At 36.4% G+C, this 27,084-nt stretch overlaps 2 protein-coding genes across 3 annotated transcripts in view; one reads left to right on the top strand and one right to left on the bottom strand.

The window, feature by feature from the left end:
* Nucleotides 1-27,084, bottom strand: part of LOC138701423 (ras-related protein Rab-7L1-like) — a 163,541-nt gene that overhangs the window by 48,771 nt on the left and 87,686 nt on the right. The window contains exon 1 of one of the 2 annotated variants that reach the window (XR_011332552.1): nucleotides 25,358-25,591. The exons of the other annotated variant lie outside the window; for it this stretch is intronic. The gene's annotated coding sequence lies outside the window, so the exon portion shown is untranslated. Of the gene's footprint in view, nucleotides 1-25,357; nucleotides 25,592-27,084 lie in introns of those variants that run through there. 2 annotated transcript variants of the gene reach the window in all.
* Nucleotides 8,604-15,802, top strand: LOC138702140 (uncharacterized). The gene is made up of 3 exons (XM_069829748.1): nucleotides 8,604-8,687; nucleotides 13,117-13,269; nucleotides 13,354-15,802. Exons 1-3 carry the CDS (start codon nucleotides 8,604-8,606, stop codon nucleotides 13,867-13,869), a joined length of 753 nt encoding a protein of 250 aa, XP_069685849.1. The 3' UTR covers nucleotides 13,870-15,802.

The following is a 27,084-nucleotide window of genomic DNA, read 5'->3' as shown; positions in this document are numbered from 1 at the left end:
TTTTCACATGTAGGCAACAGGCACCTGATGACAGGCCAGTTTGTCTACTTTATATTATCCACAGTCCATCTTCATATTTGATACACGGATATTTCATCCAAATTTCTTTCTCCACAAAGAATTCGTCCATTTTCAATATTATCCATTAATGTCACAGGTCCACAAATATTTTGTCCATTTTTTTTTTTTTTAATTTTGTTCATTCAACTAAATAATAGACAAGTTGAATTACATTTAATAGAAAACAATTTCCTCATCATTAATATGCTTTCTTATGGTTTCCATGATAATGAAATCCAATTTAATCCACGTGTCAGAACTTTTAATGAGGAATCAAATTTATGCAGTACGATTTCAAATAAATTATAATGGCATATTTACTTCCTTCGTCTAAAGGCAAGGATAAAGCAGTTTAAGACAATTACATACACTATTTACCAAAAAGTAATTGGGCACTGTTTTTGTCCCTTTAGAACCTCGTGGTATCACCTCTTGTTGCTATAACAGCAGCCACCCCGTCAGGCATGTTCTCCACTAGTTTGTGTAGGATATCCACCGGAATGCGTCGCCATTCCTCTTGCAATGTGGCACTCAATTGGACAATGGAAGTTGGCCGAATTTCCCGAAACCTCAATCGCCGGTCCAATTCGTCTCAAAGGTGCTCAATGTGATTGAGATCAGGACTCTGTGCAGGCCAGTCCAACCAGTGAACATTATTGTCTGCATACCATTGCATAGTAGCACCGAAACATTGCATCTAGCACGTAAAATCCTGGGTGCCCATTTACTTTTTGGTAGATAGTGTATATCAATTCCACTCATTCAGCAAAAATGGAGACTGATCATATTCGCGGTGAGAAAATCGTTATATATGTAATTCTCCTTGTGTTACAAATAGGAATATAGGCATGTTTGTATTCATGTGTTTAAGGAAAGTAAACACACACATGTTGAGAATAGAGCTGAAGTTGGTGCGAAAAACGTTGTGGCAGGAATCAAAATAAGAACTGAACAGCACCCAAATGAACCTCCCACCGCCCTAATAAGGAAAATATTATTGAATTTACCAGAAAGAAATTCATTATTAACATACTGTCAATAGAACACAAAATGTGCTCAATTATATTTGCGTGTCATCAACTGCATGTTAAAATTCTACAATATCGAAGAGAGGGATGAAGAGAGAAATATAAAATAAGTAATATGTTATTTTAATATTCCTTTATTTCCATTGAAATTAAATATGTTATTAATTTCACTGTACATGACTTAAATAAAGTCGCCTAATATAATTCCGTAAACAATATATTAATCCTACAATGGAACATAAATATTGTGGACTAAGGAATACGGATTAAGATAAAAAATGGACAAACATGTCTGGCGACATTTCAATATGGTGGACGAAATCATACAGTGAATGATTTTTATATGTTGACATAAATAGGTGGACAAAATTGTTATGAATATAAAATTATTGTGGACTAAAATCTCAACTGAACGAAAATTTCTGGTGGACGTAAATACTGTGGAAGAAATATCACTGGACTATCAGTTTGTGAATCCTTAGGTCTAACGCTTTGTTATGAAAAGAAGAACGGTATTTTTCGAGATTTTAACATGAATTATAGTGACTGTAACAAGATTAACTAAGTGTGATCTGTGTTAACTAAAGTAATAATGGATTCGCTGCGGTGCGGCTCGGCAGTGTGACGTACACACATTGACAGTATCCACGTTTAGAAGTATGTTACTTGGAAACCATTCGTCGTAGAAAGGTCTAGTTTGCGCCATTGTGTGTATAATTAAAGGTATTTTGTTCAGTATATCATCCCAGAATGTGAATTTTTATTTCAGTATCCCTTAAGGGGAGAGGATGGTATTTTTAAGGTGTAAATTATTAATTTTTTGTATGTAGAGAGCTCATAGCTGTGGCAAGTCAACCAAATAAAAATATTTTGAAAAAAAAAATTATTTGGGGGCCCAAATTTGAAAAAAATATACCCAATGCAGGATTGTACTAAAACCGATATATCTAAACCGTTTTTAAAGATAGATTCAAACAGTTTTTGCAATGTATTTGCAAAAGTATGTTCTACAAACTGTCTGTAACAGAATTTTGATATTAGTCCCTACGTTTGTAAAATAAACAATTAAAATTTAGTAACAATTTTCTGATTTTCTTTCTTGCAAACAAACGGGCGTATTTTTAAAATGAAATCAATTAACAAAATTCTGTTACAGAGAAAAGTTTCCTAATAGTCTAAAGAATGTGTGTTCTAAATTTCTTGCATGTATCTTTAATATTTCAGAAATTATATCCATTTTGTCTGGCAATGTAGCAAAAAACGTGAAGTTACTGGAAACCGATAAAAGCGGGCGTGTGATTTAAAAATCCATAGCGCAGGAAATTTAAAAATGACGTCTCAACATCCTATAAGGGCACAAATATCCACAAAATGTTATGCAATGCATTCCACACATATCAAAGGGTATTTTAATGAAAAAAAAATTTTTGAAAATTTAATTTAAAGTGGGCGAGTGATTTAAAAATCCATAATGCAGGAAGTTTAAAAATGGCGATCCATACATATCACAGAGTATTTTAAAGAATTTTTTTTAATTTAGTCATTTTTCATCAAAAATACCATCCTCTCCCCTTAAACAAGATAAAGTGAGGACAAATTTGGAAGTTTACATAAATTACGAATTAAGAAAGCTTAAGTGCATTTATTAACATATTTTAAAGGTGAATTAAATTAATACTTAGAACTAAGTATTGGTATTATGATATCAGATGAATTGAAGCAGGGACCCTAACAACGTTGTAAGAGTCTGATTTGTGAAAAGTGATATTTCAATGTAAGAAAACATTAATTGTCCTTCTATTTAATTTTGACATGAATAGATCTTTAAAATAGAAGAGATATGGGGTACCAGGACGGAAACGGCGATATAACGATGTAACGTTTGCTGGATGATCTAATCCGACACCATAACTTCGTGACTAATAATATGATTGAAATAAATGTGGTCTCGTTCGATCGGATATATTACTATGATGCGAGCATGAACTTAGTGGAGACCCGCGGAGACTGGCGGCCATTTCATCCAGACGCAAAACTTTTCGGGCAATGAGCTTGTATCTCATGTGCTAGTGCCCTCCTTTTGGTGGCAAACGAAAAATATCGTCTATATCTGTCGATTTAAGACAGACGTATTCATGTAACCCAACAGCTGTGTCTACATCCATTTTCTTCATTGCTTTTGTAAACCATTTAAATATTCCGCTACTTACAATGTTGTTACGGCTCACACTACTGTTATTACTTATTATTAGACTTCGTTGAATTGCCACACGCAGCATGCAATCAGGTTGCCGATGTACGGTAGTATAGAGGAGGTGAGCGACAATATGGTCTCGTAGTATAAGCAGTTCATATTTAGAGATGTGACCGGTCCAATAGACAGAGCAGCTACAGCTAATGTATACCTATGTAAGCACTTGTTTTTGCATTACTGTGGTTGGAATAGTCAAAGTTTAACATTTGTTCAGTGCAGACAAGAATTCAATCAAACTTACTACAACGAGAGTGTTGCTGTTCCAAATAATTGCCCCTGGAATACCCTTACCTCCCGCAGCCAGTCTTGACCCGTTACTGTTAATTATTATGCAGAACATTACGGAAAAATAATGGAGGTAATTGATGCATTGGATAGCACAGACAGTTCCGGCGTTGCAGCTGTAAAATCATTGCCTTCTGAACAGCTATTGGAAGATATTCTGTTCATTGATTCTAATTTTAAAATCGTGTCCAAAAGCACCATCCTGTTATAATCGTCTAAATTACAACTCTCAGAAGCCCTAAATATAGTGGATAAAGTATCACAAACCGTCATCCAAAATAAAAATTCATTAATTTCAGAAAAAGTGAAATGTGAGTTGAGAAAAATTATTGCTAAAAATTCTGCCTATTCACAACTTCGTACTATAAATGATGTACTATCAGGTCACGACAAGACATCTAAAGTTGGTGTACTAAAAAGTAGTAACTTTCCGTTCTTCAAATATGTATGTATTACATCGTGTGATGTTGAACATACATTTTCCCAAAATAAAAGCTGTTTAACTGACCATCGGAGGAGGTTACTTTGCAGTCGTTCAAAATGTACGTAACTCTTCACTGCAATGCACATATTCAAGGATGATGTGAGTATCTTACATTAAATTTTAAGAGTATAAAATAATTGTGTATTTACATGTTTAGACATTTCCTACTTCAATGATCATTCATTATATTTCTTGAACGCAGGATACAGGTTTTATTGTAACCGCAGTATACTGCTCAGTGTTTACATCAGAGGCATACTCCATCCGTTGCACGCCCCTTTCTCATACAGTCTATACTGTGTGCGTAGTAAACCTTACGATTCTCGTGGCAATTCCACGAAGTCTACTTATTATTAACAGTACTTTAGAACTGAAATAAATAAAAACTAGGTATTTGTATTATGATATAGAAAGTCTTAATTGTTAACAATACCTTAAAAATAAATTTAAGTAATAATGATTAATAAAACGTAGGAATGCATGACATCAGTGTCCATATTAACAAAATTTTACAAAATCAATTGAAGAATAACGACTCGAAAAAAGTAGGTAGTTTTTAAATAAAGAAAGTTATGTATTGTTTTAATCAAACTTTCACAGTATTTTCTGTCCACTAGAGGCATCCATTTTAACATAAAATTTATATCTACAGTCTTCTCTTAACTGATCTTATATTTCAAATAATAATTCAATAATTCCTTATTGAAGAAAAGGTGGACAGTATGTTCGATCATTACTAGTTTTCAGGTGCATTACAGTTTACTACGTGAAATTCAGTATCGTCAAAATTTAACTTGAATTCCACATTAAATATATTTTACTTTTTCATGAAATTTAGCTATTTAACTTGTGAAAATGGAACCTTCTTGAAATCAAAATGTTTGCTGGTACTGTGAATATCTTTAAAATCTTCAGACAAAAGGTTAGTCACTTTATAAGGATGTTTTTATTTACATCCTGTAGCAGCCTAACGAATGAAGTGGGTAACTAGGATTCACACTCACACATAACTTTTTCAATCTGTGAATGCACATTAGTAGAGAAGGTTTGCGCTTGACGTCAAAGCATGGCGGATGGACCGGAAATGGCGCGACCTTGAGTGACCTTGAGGTAGGTCATGTACGTTGGTGTAGGTCAGTGACCTTGAGGTAGGTCATGGTGCAGGAAGCACGTACCCCGCCGGAAGCAGACCCCCGCCTGCATGCATGTCAATTAACCAGAAGACATGTTGACACATGTCGTGACAGGATATGAACATACACCTACCAAATGAACAGGACGTACGTGACGAATAGCAATGGAGGGGGGTGACCCTTGGCGGATATATAAAGGCGTGAAAATCCAGAAATAATCTAGTGAAGAGCGAAGTTGTTCTTTCCCCGGAACAGTTCCGACGGTTCCGGTTCCGAAAAAATACTATGTTCCAAATAACAGTTCCGAAATAACAGTCACCAGTGGTGATGAGTCGGAGTCGTTGAGTCGTTCAAACGAACGGTACAGTACCCTTCCTCTTCACCATGCAGCTCACATTGGCACACAAGTCGTCTATCTTGTTGATTGGTTAGAGTTTCAGTGGAGCACTCATAGGCATGACATAGTACACATTCTTATCTATAGATGGCACTGCAATGCACATTCGAATCGATTTTGGAAAATTGCTGTGCATGCGGACAGAACTCAAAAGCTTAATGTTAGTAATTAAACAGCTGTTGACTACAAGGACAGAATACAACACTTTGTTTTCGTACATAAAGTTATAAAGATATGGTAGCTAACTAAAAAAAAATAACATAACATTTAAAACATATCGTATGTAATTTCTGTTCTCTCTATTACATAATAAAAAAAAACAAATCATTAATTTTTATTTTTACTTTTCTTAATGCACAGTTGTTATAATAATAATAATAATAATAATAATAATAATAATAATAATAATAATAATAATAAATATTACAATTTCATAAATAATAAAAAAGATATATATTGGCAGTACTGAAACCTGGAAACCCCGCAGTGGATTAGTAAAATGTTGGAATCGCATCTTTACCAAAGTGTAATTTAAACTTCACATTGAACCTCGCTCTCCAAATCAGTACTTATATGGGCAGTTTCCAACAAATAATGCTACAACATTTTTGTCGTTCTTTGATAACAGAGAAGATATCACAAAAACTTGTGCTTGTCAGACTTAACCTCAACAAACGACATACAGACATTGTAACTAAACCACTCATTACCATTTACGACTTTAACCTTTGTATAGAATCAGCTGATCAATGAATTAATAATAGTATGCGTACTTTATGACTTTGTAGAATGTTTATAAAACAGAATTAGTCAACTAATGGTGAAATAAACTATAAAGCGGGAATGAATATTACAGATTATTAAATACTTACTATAACATTACAGATGATTGGCCAGTCTTACAAATGTTGATATTAAAGTTCGCGCCACCGCAAGGATTTCAATTTCCATGCGCCCCCCTCCAACCACGTGAGAGTTTCAAGTACCAACTTCATCCAACGAAGTTCCAAGTACAACATAAAGAACAACGAGAACAGTATAACCGCAGCTGTCATTGGTTCATCGGAACGAGCTCCGACGTTCCGACTGTTATCTCGGAGTCGGAACATACATTGTGCAACGCGGTACTGCGAGCCCGCAACAGCTGGGCAAGTGAGCAGCTGAGTCGGAACATTGTTATTTCGGAACAGGAGGTTCCGACCTACTGTTCATTTTTGCAACAGTTCCGAGACCGGAACAGTTCCAAAATAACTGTTGTGTTATTTTTTACCCATCTCTAAAATAATCTACTTGTGTGAAGTGTGCGGCTTCCAGTTCACGTTCCGCACCAACCTCTTGCGACATATCCGCATACAACATGTAGACCAGGTATGCTCGTTCTCTGACTCGCGATTACGTTCTGTAATCACAACCTTCCAATGTAGAGCGTGCTGTTCCTCATTCGAAGCTCGACGGATGACTGCGGAAGGCAGTTCAAGTACTTAGTAAACGCACGAACAGTGCGGGGCAATGACAGTCAAAACCTTCCGTAAGCAAACGATCATTCCGTACAGTTTGGGAGGAAGATTATTTTTTTAGCGTTGGGTGAAAACGTAAAGTGTTTACTATGTTATAAGGCGCTGTCAGGAATACTACTGAGCAACATAAAACGACATTATAGGCTCTGCCACCCAGAACATGCCGAAGTAACAACGTATTATTATTATTATTATTATTATTATTATTATTATTATTATTATTATTATTATTATTATTATTATTATTATAGTAATTTTATTCCAGCAGAAATGTTTTGATAAAATAATTTTTCAGGGGTGCAACGTGCACTACAGCTTCAAGAACTGAAAGAACTTCATGAAAGGCCAAACATTGCAATTCAGAGTCTATGTTTAGCAGCAAGTTATGTAGTGTGTTGGGAATTAGCTAAGGCACTAAAATCCTTCACGGATGGTGAACTTGTAAAGAGATGTATGGTGCCTGAACAAAATACTGTTAATTATATCTCTGTAGCTTCATGATTTTGAACGTATGGAGATTGATATTAGTATTTTTGTTAATCCTTTCATAGTAAATTTAGTATAGTCCGTGAGAATGCAGTTCCAGGACGAGTTAATTGATCTACAAAGTAACATATAATTCAGAACTAATGCAGAGAATATGACTTGACAAGCATATAATTATTTTAAAAAATGAACAAAACGAAATATCCCAAGATGAGCTTATTCGCTGCCACTATGTTAACTACCTTCGCCTCGACATATAATGTGTGCGAACAATTATTTTCGAGAATGAAGCTTGTTAAATCGAAACATAGTCTCGATTAACAGATGGGAATCTTTTGAGCCAGCTGCGCAATGCAGTAAATTCGTTGGAAATAGATTTCCGATTACTTGCAGAAAAGAATGCACATGTTGAATAGACCGCAAAGTATGGTGCAATATGGAAATAGTATTATCTAGGATATAATAATATCATAACTATATTAAATATTGTTTAATAAATAATGTAATAACTGAATATTACAGTGAAATACTCTTTCCTATTGCTCCAATGTAGTTGCGGAGCCCAACCCGTACACTGTGTGTGTTATGCAGTGCAGCATCATCCGTGTAATCGGGGCTTTTACAATTTTGAGCATACCTGATGTAGACCAACATAGGGAGCATCAATGCGAACGCTGTGGTGCATTGTTCGCTACAGTGTCTGTATAAAGACAGTATGGACAATAGCACAGTTCACGCCCACCGCCACCATTAAGATTCCATGACGAGCATATGTTCCTATGGAAATAATTAAAGAATCGTAATTGGAATATATTTATATGATGTTCTCCCTTTCTTTAAAACATTTTTCTGTCACACATAGTGCTTGAATACGTTGACAAAGGTAATTCGGCAGGTGTTTTATTATAATTGATAATTGGCAGTGATATAATATAGCAGTACGTAATGAAATTTAGATTATGCTAGACAAGTTGGCGAGCTACAGCGTTGCCAACCGTAGCTGGAACCGGCTAAACATAGAAGGATTTAAGGACCCGAAGCTGGTAGCCGGACGGCTATAGCTTGATGACAAAATGTAGCCGTTTCGAGACTCGACCACCTGACCACAATCAAATATTATTCAATTTCTTAAGTTTGCGTGAGAGGTGGTATATTTTTAGGAAGACAAGTTCAAAGCAGGTTCATAAAAAGGGGAAAGGTAGGATGGAGATTTTTTTTCAACGATCTCTTGGAAAGATTTCTGAATAAAGTCGTAAAAAAAGGGACGGGTCTAAATTTATAAACAAACCCATGAAAGAACTGCCCGGTCAAGAAGTGGAAGTCTTGTTACCACTACACGTTATCAAGAACTGTGATATGTTTGAAGGTTCGATTAACAAAAAGGAATAGGGGTTGTTTCATATTATTCCTGTCCCTGAGAAGCTATGAATAAAGTCGTAAAAAAGGATGAAGAATGCAAACGCTATTTCTGTATATTTTTTCTGGAGATGAGTAATAGAGTCAATTTTCTAAGCAGAAACGTTGAATGGGCTGCCCAGTGAAGCCGTCAGTCTTGGACAAAAGGTCCTACAGTATTTTTTTTTTTTTTTTTTTTTTTTTAGCTTTGAAGGTTTCATTTTTATTTTTTTTGAGAGGGACTCTTGAACTGCAATTTTTAACATCAACTTTTTTTTCTTAAACTTCTATTTCCCCCACCCTTCTTCATCCCCTTCTATGCCCATCGTTTTTTTATATTTTAGCCTCATGGCGAAGTGCATCAACATTGATTAAAAACGCAGTAATCATAGATTACGAAACGACGGTTAAACAGTAGCCGTGGTTAAAATGTAATTTATGTGCACCATTCATAATCACCGATTACTAAAACATGGCTAGCTGACACCTCATTTAACCAGAGTAAAGTCTATGATGGTACATTGTTTCTACAAAATGACTAAAGGAAAGCATCCATACCGCTGCAAAGATAATAGTCAACGTCTAAAAACGACTGCGCTCACTATGTTCTACATCGAAATGAACGTATCCTACATTTTCGCGTTGCATTTGTTTGCCTTTGGGCGCTGTTATATTTGTGAGTTACATTTCTTTGTTTTTCAGTACTGTTAGGTTAAAATCGTACAAAATGGAAAATTGAATCCAAAAATGATTATATCCCAATGTTAGGTTGAAGTATCGATAGACTTAATTACTAGATTTAAATGCATTATATAAAAAATATGGAATATCCATAAAGGAAAAGGATGCAGAAGATTGGTAGGAATGTGCGTACGATCTTGGACCCCATTTACTCCAGGGAATTGTGCATTATCCTAAGATCCATCCATAACCTCTCTTTGTTCAGCCAGAGAAAGAGATACCGGCATTCGAGTATCCCCTCTTAAAATACAGAAAATAACAGTTACATAGAGCCGATCCGTAGGAGAAATATGATTGTTCTTGTGTTATTTCAATTGATCCATTTGTAGATTTTGATAAACGAAATCCCTCCTGAAATTTTCTGTCACCTAATTCCTCGTAAGAATTCTCTCTTTCCACTAAAGAACCTTCACGCTCACGCTCTATCCAAGTAATTCAAGTACTGTACAATAATAATCGTCTTCAAAATAATCACCTGTGGTTCTGGCCGCCATTTTGCTTTACTTGCTCTACTAATCGCTGGTTATCTCCTTCAACCGCTCATATTTGGCCGGTTAGAGATTACTGTGGTTAACCTCCTATTTAAGTCGTAACCGAGGTCAATCTACCGTAAAAATGCTTAATCAGGGATTAGGTGACAATTTCATCCAATGGTTACACTAACCGACGTTGATGCACGTGGGCATTCAGTCTGTCTGAAAAATCAGTCGAGTTCACTTAGTTAATCTTGACTTACGATTTGCCAGTTTTGTGATAGTTTGTCAATGTGCATTGTCTTACAATAGTGCTAAGTATGAGTTCCAGTGTTGCCAATTCAGCGGTTTTCCCGCTAAATCTAGCTTTTTTGGATAACCGTCTCGCGGGTAAAATTATATTATCCCGCTTAGCGGGAATACTAGCGGTTTTTAAACTTTAAAGCTTCTGAAATGAAATCCATATTAGCATTATAAGCGGCTTTCATAATTACATTTAATTCGTTCAGTGTGTGTTTTGTGATATAATGGATGTGTAAATGTACTGATAATTCCATATTATATATGTTGCCGTTAAAACCCGAAATCTGTCAAAACCAGTTTCAACTAGGAAAAACTAGTTTAAGCAAAAAAAGATACATAGAAAGTGAGATTTCGTATGATCTAGAATCAATGTCAGATTAGGTTTGGTTTGTTTAGGTTTTTGTTTGGTAAAAGTCTAAAAAAGAACCTAAACAAACCAAACCTAACCTGTCATTGATTCTAGATCTTACCAAAATTCGTTTTCTATCTATATTTTAAAACTAGTTCTTACTAGTTGAAAGTAGTTTTGTCGGATTTTGGGTTTAACGGTAAAATATATAGTGCAATAAGAATTTAAATATGTTGTGTCTGTGATAAAAGTGTTCAAAATTGATTTATAGCGCCACATTGGGAATGATAAATGTGTGCAATATTCATTACATTGGTGGGTGGATGCTCTATCTTGACAATTATTATTATTATTATTATTATTATTATTATTGTTATTATTATTATTACTAATGTTGTTGAATAATAAATATACATTAAAATCTAGAGATATTTGTTAGAAAATCGCGGGTTTTCGAAAGCCATCTAGCGGAGTTATACGAACAACTGTTGGTAACACTGATGAGTTCTTCGGAGAGTGTATGTGAATTCACGCGTAGATGAAGAGGTGTAGAGACTCCCGAGAAGAAGAAATTAATTCGTGGTGAATCTAAATTGAAACTAAAATCTCGACAACAAAAGTATAAGGGGGAATGGGAATAAGATTCTATGTTCAAAGGATGGATACGACCTGTAGTAGGGGTGCCCAATAAAGCATATTGCAAAGCGTGTAGATGGGAAACAGTGGCGAAATTGAGTAATTTGAGGGAACATTCAAAAACTGAGAAACATTTGAAGTCTGTCAAAGGACTTGTTCATGGGCAGCGTACTTTGTTTCAGTGCAATTCACAACCAAGTAGGAATGTACATGCCTGCGCGAATACTTCTGTTAAAAGAGCAGAAATTTTATGGGCTGGGTTAATAGCTAATAATATCAACCGTAGATGATGTATTTTTCAAAATGTGTTGAACTGACGATAAATCATCTCCATTTGTAAATATTATATGTAGGGCTACATAATTATACAATATACATTTAAATTAAATTTAGGACGTAAATAGTGATTTACTTTCAAGACGTAAGTGTAAATAGTGATTAATTCCCACGTGTAGACTAAATAGTGATTTAATTTCAAGACGTATCATGGAGGACAACAATGCTACATCAGAAATTGGTCAGTTTAATATTCAAAAACTTATTATTAGAATTATTTTTATTCGTTCTTGATTATGATTACACACTTTTAACACTTAGGTACATATTACTAATCTAATTGTTAAACTTGTTAAACTAACAACTTTTTAAATTCACTGTGTAAAATAATGAAACTTTAGTATCATGGAACTCTATCTTAGTGACTAGTTTCGGCATAAAGTCTCGCCGTTAATTTAACAAGTTTAACAATATTACGTTAATGATATAACCGTGTAATCAAGAATGAATCTGCAAGACGATACCAATTAATTGAGTACTTTAATATCAAAGACGGACATCTGTTATCTCCATAGTTTTGATCTAGAAGCACGTTTTTGCTTCCCAGTGTTCTTTGTAATATTTTAACACAATTTATTTTATAGATGTAGTATTAGAGTTTGCATATAGTTCACCATAACTGAAAAGAGCATGAAGAAGTGTATAAGAATCCACACTAGGTACCTAAATTTCGATCTGAGGGTCAGATGTCCGCCTTTAATATTAAGCTACTCAATTATTTCTGTTTGATTCTTTGCTTATTAAACGTAGAATATTATTATGTAAAGTAATGTACACATGTATTAATTTAAACATAATTGCGAGCGTTATTTTGGTTTATTTTCATATTTTTATTTGGATAAACAATTCTAAATTTAACCCTATTTTACTTTGAAGGGCTTTCATACTACCAGATGTTCATACAAAGTAGGTTAGTGTAACAGCTGTCATTCAGTAGTAAATTTAAGTTCGGGATCTTTGACCGCTGTAAATCAAGAGACCCGTGTTCTTTAGAAAATTCAGGTTGTCGTTTCTAAAGGGAACCTCGCTTTCTTTGTTCGTTTGGTCAGCCTACCATTTCGCACTATTACCATATAAATCACTCTATCTATAACATAAAATACACGAATCTAACTACGTATTCTGCTATCCCGCCAGCGATGTTTGGAAACTTAATGGCAGCTGCGTACCACGTGACTGCAATGACCAATCACAACTGAAGTCTCGTATGGCCACACTGTCTTTATACAGACACTGTAGTATTCACACGGAGCAGTGACCTGCACCGCCACGTCGCTCGTCGAGTCAGTGCACCGAAACGAGAGATGGAAGTGTGAAATCTGTAACAGTACCTATTCGCGGCGGGATGCACTCCATCATCACCAGTCGAAGAGTCACCGACCTCTGGTGGATGTAAGTAGACTCCACGGCTTAAGGGGTATGTTGCACAGGTGGTCTAGGGATATGGGAATATAACGTAGTATGTACCATTTCCAGGAAAGAGCGAGCGTTATCCAGCCGCCGAGACCTAGCGTGATCCAACGTGCTCCACCCCGTACATCGCGACCCTCTCCAGCACCGCCGGTTCCGATACCAGGACCACCGACTGCAGGTCCGTCTAGGGACGAGGACGGACTCGTACCCGCACCAGAACCATCGAATGCCAACCCGAGGGACGAGGTTGGATTCGTGCTCACGGAGTCGGCATTCAAGAGCCGAATCAGGACGTATGCGGCAACCGGCGCTCTTAGACCCCTCATACGTCCTGATTCGTCCAACATAGGGGAGGTGCTAGGTATCCTGAAATCTCACATTATACAAAAGGTAGAAGGGGCGCTGAAAGCAATTCCCTCCATTAAATTTAACATATTCGTGGAATGTGAGTTTGAGAACGTGAAAAAAGAGCGCAAGGCATACAATTTCAAATCGAAGAACGATGATGTGTACCGGGTATCGAACCTAGGACCGATAGTAGGCAACCAGATCACGAGTATTGTTCGTGAATTTGAGTAATGCATGTTAAAGTGGTCCGGGTGGTATTTCACGAAGGTGACATCAGTGGAGTTGCGAATTAACCGAAGCAACCCCCTTAATGGGACCAGCTTTATCCCCCTCCCCGCGCGGTACAGACATAGAAGATCGATCGTAAATTATATTTAGTAGTATTTATTTATTTAACCTAGTATAGATAAGGCCGTCAGGCCTTCTGTGCCCCTCTACCAGGGGATTACAACTATAATATGAACAATAAAATTACCATTAATATTAAATTTACAATTACAATTACAATAAAAATTAAAATACGACAAGATTACTTGATTAATGAAAGCTAGACATTTTATCATAGAAGTTAAGAACAAGGAATATTTTTGTATGTACTGAATTACAAATTAAACCTACAATAACAAAATTCTATAGTGATGAAATTACCGGATATTGAAATATTTTGTGATAGATTAAGAGAACTATTTACAAGAAACCATGTCTGAACGAGTCTCAATTACTGACCAAGTGCCTAATAAGTTTGCGTTTGAATTCAATTTTATTTCGACAATCCCTGATGCTAGCAGGTAACGAATTCCAGAGTCTTGGCAGGGCTATTGCGAAAGAGGATGAGTATGAGGAGGTGTGATGGGATGGTATTGTTAGTATTGTTTCATGGCGAGAGCATGTGTGTGTAAATGTGCGTAATAGGGACCAGTATTGTTTTAAATACAGCATACTGGCGCACTTTATCGATCGTGATGGCGATTTCGTCCATATGTACGAGAATAGACGTGACCTGGAGGACAAGTACGATTGGAATATTGAGTTCCCGGTAAAAATAGAAAACATTGCAAAATTTGAAAAGCGAAATAAGGGTACCTATCAACGTATTCGGCATAGACGAAAATACAGACGTATTCCCGTTGAAGGTATGTGATGAGGAACTGGATGATCACAGAGACCTGTTATACATTACAAATGAAACACACGGACACTACTGTTATATAGCCAATTTCAGCGCATTCATTGGACCGCAGTTGACGCGTCACAGGGGCAGACTCGCCATCTGCAAGAGATGCTTTTCACATTTCGCAAGTCGGGGAGCGATGTCGACACAGGAAAGATTGGTGAACATCTACTAATAATAAATCTGTAGCCGAAATTTTTCTGGTAATTTTCGATTTTCCAAAAATAATTGGTCCTAACATATATAATTAACCGCCCTGAAACCGAAAATCGCTTTTTTGAAATTTTTGTTTGTATGTCTGTCTGTCTGTCTGTCTGGATGTTTGTTACCTTTTCACGCGATAATGGCTGAACCGATTTATATGAAAATTAGAATATAAATTAAATTCGTTGTAACTTAGAATTTAGGCTATATGGCATTCAAAATATTTTATTTAAAAGGGGAGTTATAAGGGGGCTTGAATTAAATAAATCGAAATATCTCCCTTATTATTAATTTTCATGAAAAATATTACATAACAAAAGTTTCTTTAAATATAATTTCCGATAAGTTTTATTCCATGCAAAATTTTTATAGGACTGATATTTAATGAGATAAAAGAGTTTCAAAATTACAATAACAACGCCATCTAAGGCGGTGTAACGAAATAAAAAACAAATGACTTCGTCTATAAGGGGCCTTGGACAACAACAATCGAAAGCTATGAAACATACGGTAGCCTACAGAGAATGTTTCAGTGTTTGTATGAAGTAATATCGGATTTGTATAATTAATTAATTTACCATTGGAAAGTGTAGTTTCTCTAGATGGACATAATGCTATAATGTTATTACAGTAACTCTGAGTGAATCGAGGATAGGTAAAATTAAAATAGGTTCTTATGCACAGAAAACTTGATAGGCATTCATTTCCTGTATTTCCTAAAATAATTTTTATGACCAAATGAGCGTCTCTGGATCAAAATGATCGCATTTTAATTTTTTTAATACAATTTAAATTAAGTACCATAATAAACGATTATCCTTCTATCAAACACGAATATTCCCAGGATCAAATGTCCTATTTTAATTATGTAATTACTGTATATTTATTTCTAACAGGTGCAGCGGAGCGCACGGGTACGGCTAGTAAGGAAATATGCAGACAATTCAAAAGCGTGAGATCGATAATACCCGACGAACCCTGGATAGAATTTAAGGAAGTCTGGAGAAGTCAAAAATTGCGGTTCGTGATATACTGTGATTTTGAAAGTGTTCTGCAACCTGTGCACGGATGTGAGAATAGCCCCGCCACTAGCTGGACGTGATCATACTCGCCTCATAGCTACTGCTACCTAATTAAGGATGCGCTGGGCGAGCACACAGAAGTCAGGCGTTACCGCGATGAGGGAGCAGGACAGAGGTTCATGGAGTCGGTTATAGCGGACGTGCGCCGCATAAGCGACATACTGTATAGTCATCGAAAGCCAATGGACCCGCTTACGCCAGAGCAGCAAGCCGAATACGAGAACGCAGTAGTGTCAGTCACACATGCAAAAAGGGAAATTTTACGGACGATAACGTAAAGGTACGCGATCACTGTCATGTGACCGGTCACTACCGCGGCGCGGCCTATAAGAATTGTAACATCAATTATCAAGATTTCAAAAAGGCATATGACTCGGTTAAGAGAGAAGTTTTATATGATATTCGTATTGAATTTGGTATTCCCAAGAAACTAGTTCGATTAATTACAATGTGTCTCCAGCGAATAGGGATTATAAAGAATGGACACTGAGCGAATTTTCCTGTGTTTTGTTTCTCTGTGCGCCAGCGGCTAGTTCCACTTTCAAGCGCTAGAGGTAGTGTAATCGAGCATACGCTAAGATAATAATTGAGAATAGAGTTAAGGCACAGGATCCAAACATCGCCTACCTTATTGCATCATCCAGTAATGCTTTGCTTCAAATAAATTCAAGTTAACAGCTTTTCCTTATTTCTCAGTGACAAACTAGTTGTAATAATAATATTTTATATTTCAGATATAATAAATTATATTATAAAATAATATAATACATTATAAAATTAAGTATCGAATTCGTTTAATATTTGTATAATAATATAATATAGGTATATGGTTTTACTTCTCGTAAGAGTTTTGTTTTTCCATTTTCAGCGGTATCAAATCATTACATATTTTAATTGTTGTTGGGGTCAAAATCTCAACTCTCATTATAAAGGAACTCTAGAGTCTAGACATTGCAGTTAATGAAGGATTTATTATTTTATGGATCCAATTTATTTTATTTGAGTACATAATGTACCTAGATATATTAATTGTATGTGTTATATTTCCGCTGTGTCGACTGCTAGCTGGTGTGATGTCAGCGCCAACTCTAGGGAGAAAGCAGAATCTGACGCTTTAGCTGACTTGAAGGTCATTGAAATCAGTCCGGCTACATCAAAGGTACCGACGCGAAATGTCCATTCTTTATAATCCCTATTCGCTGGTGTCTCAGTGAAACGTACAGCAGGGTTCGTATAGGTCAGTTTCTGTCAGATGCGTTTCCAATTCACTGTGGGCTAAAGCAAGGAGATGCACTATCACCTTTACTTTTTAACTTTGCTCTAGAGTATGCCATTAGGAAAGTCCAAGATAACATAGAGGGTTTGGAATTGAACGGGTTACATCAGCTGCTTGTCTATGCGGATGACGTGAATATGTTAGCAGAAAATCCACAAACGATTAGGGAAAACACGGGAATTTTACTGGAAGCAAGTAAAGAGATAGGTTTGGAAGTAAATCCCGAAAAGACAAAGTATATGATTATGTCTCGTGACCAGAATATTGTACGAAATGGAAATATAAAATTGGAAATTTATCTTTTGAAGAGGTGGAGAAGTTCAAATATCTGGGAGCAACAGTAACAAATATAAATGATACTCGGGAAGAAATTAAACACAGAATAAATATGGGAAATGCCTGTTATTATTCGGTTGAGAAACTTTTATCATCCAGTCTGCTGTCAAAAAATCTGAAAGTTAGAATTGATAAAACAGTTATATTACCTGTTGTTCTATATGGTTGTGAAAATTGGACTCACTTTGAGAGAGGAACATAGGTGAAGGGTGTTTGAGAATAAGGTGCTTAGGAAAATATTTGGTAGCTAAGAGGGATGAAGTTACAGGAGAATGGAGAAAGTTACACAACACAGAACTGCACGCATTGTATTCTTCACCTGACATAATTAGGAACATTAGATCCAGACGTTTGAGATGGGCAGGGCATGTAGCACGTATGGGCGAATCCAGAAATGCATATAGAGTATTAATTGGGAGGCCGGAGGGAAAAAGACCTTTAGGGAGGCCGAGACGTAAATGGGAAGATAATATTAAAATGGATTTGAGGGAGGTGGGGTATGATGATAGAGACTGGATTAATCTTGCTCAGGATAGGGACCAATGGCGGGCTTATGTGAGGGAGGCAATGAACCTCCGGGTTCCCTAAAAGCCAGTAAGTAAGTAAGTAACATCAATCATCAAGATCAAAATTTCGTTCCGTGTATATTGCATAACCTATCGAACTATGACGGTCACTTTATCGTTCATGAGCTCGGTCTGAATGAGGAGGAGATATCCGTGATCCCGAATACGACCGAGAAATATGTTTCCTTTACAAAATACGTCGGAGTGCGATGGAAGAAGAGAGAAGTCATTAGCTTCGATTTCTCGATTCCTTCCGATTCATGTCCGATAGTCTGGACAAACTGACAGTCTTGCCAAGTCAGCGGTTTTGTAGCTAAATCTGGTGTTTTCAGGACTATGGTCAGCTACAGAATTTTACCGTCAGCGGCTAGCTATTTATTTGGCGTTTTTTGGTGATTCCGGCAGAGGAAGACAATATTTTTAAGTTTTTCTTCTGTAAAGGTGTTATAATTGTTTTATATCTAGCCTGCTTGCGGATAACAATAATAGTTAATTATAAACTAGAGTTTAATTTGGTTTTATCAAAGTTCTTCATTGTGCAAGTATAAAATATCAATAAGTTAACTCGATTTGATATAACCATGTCCATTTTCTGCTTCATCCATTGTTGTGCAAATAAGGTATGCCACATTCGTTAAACTTTAGTCTAATCATGTATGCATTGTTTTTGTAAATGAATTGATATAATCAGGAAGAGTAGATAATGAACTGAATTGTTATTTTCATTTATGATAACTTATATTACGATAGGCCTACTTAAATTATCATTCCGCATTGTAGTCTATGTAACAGAGACATATTTAAAAACAGACTCATTGTTGGCAAACACGTCTCCACCTCAGTGTGAAATCAGATTTCGGACGGACTGGTGTGATTGTGAATGTGATTGTTTCAGAAGTATCCAGTATATTTTTCTTGATATACTTCATTCAATTTTGAAGAAATATGCCGCGTAAAACTCCATAGGTTAGAGATGTGTGAAAAAAAACATAGGTTAATGTGTTGAAAGATTGGGTAGAGGAAGTTGCCGATGATGGAAAGCTCGGCCTAAATGGTGTAAATCACTAAATCACACCAGTTTCAATCTGCTTTGCATAGGGCCACCAGACCAACCTGGGGTCTTAGTCCTGATATATTGCGAACAATATATCATGGCGCTTTCGAACCATTGATATTATACTGTGTCTCGGCATTTCAAAATATACTTCACAAAAAGTGGGTTCAAAATAAATTGATACAAATCCAGCGTGGATTCATTCTACGAATCACGAAGGCTTACAGAACCACATCGACAGACGCAGCCCTAGTGATCGCGGGTATACCACCATTGTTTTTAAATGCCATGGCTAAAGCTGAAATCTCTAACGTGAAAAGAAACGGGATATTTATAGAACAAGAATCATATCTTGAGGTGGAAAAAAGATCACATTTTCAATTAACTGGTCATCCGAAAGATTTTCACCGTGCATCAAATACATGTACAGATCGACATGAATACAACATCTATACTGACGGCTCTCGGTTGCAAAAGGAGAACGACGTCACCTTGGTGGGCTGTGCTTTTGTTACCTACTACAACACTACTGAAGTCCACTCTGCCACGTTCCGCCTGGCGCCCATGTGCTCCGTGTTCCAAGCAGAACTCTTTGCCATCTTGCAAGCAGTGAAATGGAGCATTACCAACGGGATTGACTCATGTATTCACAGCGACTCTCAATCTGCCTTACAAACCATTGACGATAAATACAACTTGCATTCTATAGCCGTCGAAATTAGATCCCTAATACTTAAATTTGAAGGTCGTATTTGCTTAATGTGGGTGCGCGGCCACACAGGTACTGAAGGAAACGAAAGAGCGGATACATTAGCGAAGCAAGCGGCCTCAACCAACTCAGAATATAAATATTCCACCTGTCCTATTTCGTACATCAAGCAGAAGATCAAGCACACAACTACACTCAAGTGGAATACATACTGGAACTCTAGTGTTAAAGGCTCTGTGACCAAGAAATTATTCTTTCCCAATGTACAAGACAGACTATGTTGCAGTCAGTTCTCAACCGACTTCTTTTACACCCAATTTATGACCGGCCATGGAAAATTCGGTTCCTACTTCGAAAGATTTAGGATCAAAAGTGCAGAAGAATCTTTGTGCATATGCAAAGAGAATCAGACTGTTGAACATTTGATTTTTCACTGTCCAGTGTTCGAAAGGAAAAGACACTTTTTAAGATATCATATCTCGGATTGCAATTTAAATTACTCCACACCCCTTTACCATTTTCTTAGAAAAAAATGTTGTTACAAACAATTCACAGAGTTTATACACCACATCCACGCAAGACTGTAGCTGTTAATTGTATATAAATTAATGATGTTATAAAATCCTAATGCACTATGTAAAACAAGGTGTCTATCTCTGGGACATAATAATAGTAATGACAACAATAACTATGTTTGTATTATAGATTTTACTATTGTTGAGTATTTGATGACAGGTATATAGTTTGTAACCATAAGTAATTTTGTTTTTATTTTTTCTTTCCTATCGCAAACCAACTATATAATAGGTATTTTATTTGTAACTACGCCAATTATGTGCATTATCTCATTAATATTGCTTAAAATTGTGTATAAGATCACAAATTAATGTAATAATCTTGCAATTTCTCTACACCTTCGATTATAATTTCTAATTTTATTTCATTTTGTTTTAACTGATAGTAATTATTGCATAACGTATTAGTATTGTTTACTGTCTCTTAATTAGTATATTTATATTGTAACTATGATTCACACCTACTATTAATTCTTTAAAATTGTGTATTATCACTACATATTGTATTTCACATGTAACAAACTACAACCCTAATATACCAAAGGTAAAATAGGGTTTCAATATTTGGATAACAATAATAATAATAATAATAATGGTGTAAGGTGATTTTGAAAGCAAAATATTCAGATTTAATTGTCCGTACGATTTTGCATAGAACATAGAGCCTACGAAGTGATACACACTTTCCATAATTTAGTCTACATTTGTATAAAATTCTCTAGTTCATAAAACTGTATAGTTTGTATTTCAAATTTGGAAGTGTTGTGTTAAGAAATATCTGGAGTTTTTCAACTACAGTTTAGCGGTTTTTTTAAGCTTGTGCAGCGGTAAATAGAATTCTGAGTTGGCAACACTGCAAACTGAGCTCATTCCTCGATGAGGACCACTTCGAGCACTGCAAGCAAGCTTCCTGACCCCGCCAGAGGACATACCCCAACATGAACGTCACGCCAATAGAGCAGAAGACCCAGACGATACCTACAAAAAGAAACAAATTACGACATTTCTGCGACAGACTACAGCTGCTCCAAAGAAAGCAACCTCCAACTACTTCAGAATGCTGTGTCACACGACACAAACACCAGCCTACTTATTCAAGATTCGGCAACGTGACACCAACCAATGTCAGTGTGGCCAAGCAGGAACTCTGAATCACTGCTTATTTGGATGCACAATCACAAAACAAGAATCCGACAAACTCATCGACATCATAAACAAACATATTCCACCTGGACCTATCCACATAGACAATGTCCTACCAATGTTTCTCCCACCCATATGTTTCGATACACCACAAAAACAAAAATGAAAATCTAACAAATTCACACCACAAAAACAACGATCAAAGAAAATAAATAGTTGTACCAACACCACTGGACGCAGGAGCCGACCGACTAGGTTGGCAGCAGCGTCACAAAATAACCACGAAGTGAAGTGAAGTGAGCACTGCAAGCACTATTTCCCTGCGAACGTGTTCGATCTGGTGAGGAGGAAAGGCGTGTTTCCATACAACTACGTGACGGACATGTCCGTATTGGACGAGGAACGGTTACCACCAAAAGAAAAGTTCCTGAGCTCGTTAACAGGAAGGGCAATAACAGATGAGTCCTACCTGCACGCGCAAAGCGTATGGACCGCCTTCAATGCGCGCACTCTCGGTGAATATTCAGACGTGTACTTGTTACGTGACACGCTGTTACTGGCGGACGTGTTTGAAAACTTCCGCAGAATGTGCTTGCAATACTACGATCTCGATTGTGCGTGTTTTTACACGGCTCCAGGTCTCGACTATTCAGCAATGCTGAAATGTACCGGGGTAAGACTGGAATTAATGACGGACATGACAATGATCATGATGACGGAGAGGGGGATAAAGCGAGGTATCTGTCAGTACGTGAAGAGGTTGGAACAGTCCAATAATAAGTACTCGGGGGCATATGATGATACGTTGCCCTCGAAGTACATATATTACGTGGATGCGAACAATCTCTACGGGTACGCAATATATAAACCCCTCCCATTTGGTAACTTCCAATGGCTGACCGAGGCGGCACTATAATCTTTTCGCTGTAAGAAAAATCCTAATATAAACAATAGCACGTGACTGAAGTGAGGCTTCATTGGCCGCTGTTTGGCGCCATAGAATCTCAGTATATGTTCTCGCCTACTGTTGTACATTCTGTTTCATGTTAAACATTTCCTGTTACTCATCAAGTAGGCCTAGCCTCACTACTATGCATTCATTTGCTTAGGAAACATTTACTTTATAATTACTGTGATTAAAACTCATTTAACTTATTATATACATTTAAGACTATTTGTTTTTCTCCGCTTTTAAGAGGGTTTCCACTCTTATGTTTAATAACCTCACACACCGAGGATGCAGAAGCCATACTTCAGTACCACGTGCTTACGGGAACAACTACGAGCTCAAGTGACGCCAGCTTGTTAGAAAAACAGACTACCTCGGTATTACTGTTGGTATTCATCCGCGTTCATAGTACATAACAAAATATAAAACTAGCTTTTCTTTTACATATCGTTTTACATATGAGTGAAGTTATATGTTTCATTGTACAGGGACATCATTTTATTTTTACTAACAGTTTTAATATTAACCTGGCTATACCTTTAGAGAACCGGAAACACAGTTTGCTATCCCCTTCCACGACTGTAGTTCGATGATACTGGCGTAAAACACAAACAAATCACTCTACTAGGTATAGGAGGGAAGAAAAGTAGTTCACGTAAACTAGGAAATATCGCGATTTTGAGTTCGATAATTTTCATTAGGTTTTTGTTTAATCAAAATACAGTACTGTATTAAGAATAAGTGTTTTTACTCACGAACTGAGTTATCCATGCGAACGTATTCATTATGCAGTGTATATTATACTGTCTACATTCTACAGCACATTAGCGTACAATATAGAGAAAGAAGTAAAATTAAAAAATAATCATAATATGAATATTTAAACACATTTTTGAAAATGGTGGCCGTTTATTTCGATACAGGCTTCAGTTCTTTTGTGCATATTATCGCACTATAGACTATTGCATCTAATTCCAATTGCCAGTTTCGTCCTTCGTACTAGTAACTCATGTTGAAATAATTCTGTACCTACTCTATAAAAGAGTACCTTACGTACTGTAAATTCACTCTTCACTTCTGCCCAACCCGCACAGATAAAATTACTCAGACATGTCATCTATTGTCCGTCCAAGTGGTTATGCCGCAGGATCGTAGAAAGAGGGGAAATCACGTGACAGTTAATTACTTAACGACGCCCTTTTATATAAGTTATTTTAAACAGCTGTATAATATTACGTAAACGTCCAATTCCTAATAGAAATTAATGTTTTCAAAAAAGAGCTAAGACAGCCCAGCTTTTACAGAGGGGGGAGCAGAAGCAGGTAGGGGAAATCGGGATGCGACGTAAGTAAACGGACAGAGCCTGTGCGAAAATATAATTCAATATTGAAAGCTCTTTCGTCACTGGAAAACGCGAACATATTTCTGGAACGTACTATACTCACTCAGTGCTGTTTACTATATGCAGTCTTGATTCTGTCTGGAGGACGGTTGAACTTCATTAGTAGAAGGGGTGTGAGTGAAGTACATTCAAAAACTCAGGTACAATAAAAATTGAAGTAAAAATGAAATGATGTCCCTGTATTTAACAACTAGAATTCAATTTTTTATTTTCAAATAATACCAGATGATAGTTTCCAAATACGAACTACATTTTCCTGCGTCGTGTGAGTGTTTCGACTGGGAGCCAATCACGGGTATGACAGCCACGTGCTTGTGTTTACATTAGGATATTTCTTACAGCGAAAACAGTATAGACACGCTTGACGTTAGGACAATCCGAGAGGATTCTGACGTAGGCTACATAATGGAAGTGGATCTGGCATATCCGGACGAGCTCCATGACATGCATAAGGACCTACCGTTCTGTGCAGAAATGAAATGTCCACCAGGAGGTAGGTACCCTAAGTTGTTGACCACCCTCCAACCGAAATTTAATTACGTCGCCCATCACACAATTGTGCAACAGGCGATAGAAAATGGGTTGCGAATTGTGAAACTGCACAGAGCAATTAAATTTAATCAGAGTCCATGGATGAAGCCATACATAGAGTGAAATACTCAGTTGAGGCAGGTGTCACAGAACGACTTTGAAAAAAAAAATTTGTGCGAGATCGTGCGTATTTGCTTGGTTTCCGCACAAAACCAATCCGCGGAAAGTCTAAAATTCCACATACAGTATTCCAAACCTAACACACATAACAATTTCCCTCTTTTTACCGCTTAAGTGACATATTGATTTTACTGCTTTAGGCTTTTAACAAATTATTTTTAGAGACGTTCAATATAGTAATAATTATAAATTGGAAACTTACCACTGCAATTTCACCTAAATTGCACTGTTAATTATTGTTTTTAAATATTTGCAAAAATTAAGCAAACGCTAAATCATTACATAACTTTATAGTTTGTTTTAAGTTCGCATTTATAGAATGGAGGAAAAAAAAGATAGACGTATATCACGGCCTGCTGGAGTATCGTAAACACAGAATAATAATATACGTTACAAGAGCGGTATGTTGATGTTTTCATGTTCGAGGAAAAGATTGAAAAAGCGAAACGTAGTTGAGCTTTTTTAATTTCCGAGAACATGAAAACAAACATACCGCTCGTGTATCGTACATTATTTTGTGCGAAGATCGTTTATTACATACCTGAAAGACGAATTTCTAATTAGTTGCAATGAAATCTCCATCTTGGTTTCTGTTTAATGACGGCAACTTTAGAAAACAAAAATATCTATACTCCAGCAGGCCGTGATATACGTCTGTCTTTCCCCCCCCCCCAGTCTATAAATGCGAACTTAAAACAAACGGTAAGGTTATGTAATGATTTATTTTTCATTTTAATATTTTAACAATATTATTTATATAACATATTGCAGTATTAACATCGGCATCTGGAATCTTGTTGATTTTTTCACGGCTTTCTTAATGTTACTTGTATCAAGAATACAATAGCTTTCGTGGAGTAGTAGAGTTTACTGAATTTTTGCAAATATTTAAAAACAATAATTAACAGTGCAATTTAGGTGAAATTGCAGTGGTAAGTTTCCAATTTATAATCATTACTATGTTAAACGTCTCTAAAAATAATATGTTAAAAGCCTAAAGCAGTAAAATGAATGTCGCACTTAAGCGGTAAGAAGAGGGAAATTGTTATGTGTGTTACGTTGGGAATACTGAATGTGGTATTTCACACTTACCGCGTATTGGTTCTGTGAGGAAAACAAGCAAATACGCACGATATCGCACAAAACATTTTAAAGCAACAATGTTGAAGATAGATACAGTATTTTTGTTTTGCAAATTTGCCGTCATTGAACAGAAACCAAGATGGAGATTTCATTGCAACTAATCAGAAATTCCTCTTTCAGGTATGTAATAAACGATCTTCGCACAAAATAATGTACGATACATGAGCGGTATATTTTCTTTCAATTCTCGGAAATTAAAAAAGCTCAACTACGTTTCGCTTTTTCCAACTTTTCCTCGAACATGAAAACTTCAACATACCGCTCTTGTAACGCATATTACTATTTCAGGTTGATGAATAATGCCGTATTCGGTAAAACGATGGAAAACGTACGGAAACGTAGAGACATCCGCCTCGTCTCAAGTGGTGCGAAAGCTGTGAAACTGATATCCAAACGCAACTTCGTGGATCGTAAGATATTTGGTGAGAATCTTTTCGCAATCCATCTCCAAAAGGCGAAGTTAATATTTAAGGGGACACTCAACTATATTTTGGAACTTTTTTCCTATTTGACCAATCTTTTTCAAATTTGGAGAAAAAGTTTAATATACACATGGAAAGTAACATGCAAAATCTCAGCTCATTAGATCCAATACTTTTCAAAATAAAAAAAATATTTCAATGTTAAATCAATCATTAATTGAAATATCACTTTTAATTATCATTTTTTTATTTTTTTGGCTTTGTGCATTTGACTGTGACTTCTCAATGAATAGGGGAAGAATTCTGCGTATTGATTTAGTTCTGTCACGTAAATTAGTGTAGAAATTTAATTTTTCATTTCTATGACACTTTTTCTCCAATTTTTAAGTTGAGTGTGCCCTTAACAAGGCTACGTACGTGGGAATGAGTATCTTGGAAATTTCCAAGGTCTGCATGTATAATTTCCACCACGCGGTCATAAAGCCGTACTATGGAAACAGAGTAGAATTCTGCTACATGGATACTGACAGCTTTGTATATAGCAGTGACCGGCATGTTCCGTGCTCTGTGACGTCATACCACGGAGCCGCCACGTTCTTTGCTCGGCAATCTCTGCATACTGAGCACAGCGAGGAGAGAAGGTTCATCTGAACAGTGGTGGTACGGCGCCTATGCAATGCATTCGTCTGAGGTAATATGGGAA

This window comes from Periplaneta americana, chromosome 6 (assembly GCF_040183065.1).
Source record: "Periplaneta americana isolate PAMFEO1 chromosome 6, P.americana_PAMFEO1_priV1, whole genome shotgun sequence".
NCBI classification, from domain to species: Eukaryota; Metazoa; Arthropoda; class Insecta; order Blattodea; family Blattidae; genus Periplaneta; species Periplaneta americana.
The sequence above is the reverse complement of the archived record's forward strand: the minus strand, read 5'-3'. Positions and strand labels throughout refer to the sequence as shown.

Excerpts from the sequence above, each read along its gene's own strand:
- LOC138702140 (XM_069829748.1), top strand. The coding sequence starts at position 8,604 with ATGCTAGACAAGTTGGCGAGCTACAGCGTTGCCAACCGTAGCTGGAAC. Across the intron at positions 8,688-13,116 it reads GATTTAAGGACCCGAAGCTG|TATTCACACGGAGCAGTGAC; the intron begins GTAGCCGGACGG and ends CAGACACTGTAG. Across the intron at positions 13,270-13,353 it reads GTCACCGACCTCTGGTGGAT|GAAAGAGCGAGCGTTATCCA; the intron begins GTAAGTAGACTC and ends TACCATTTCCAG.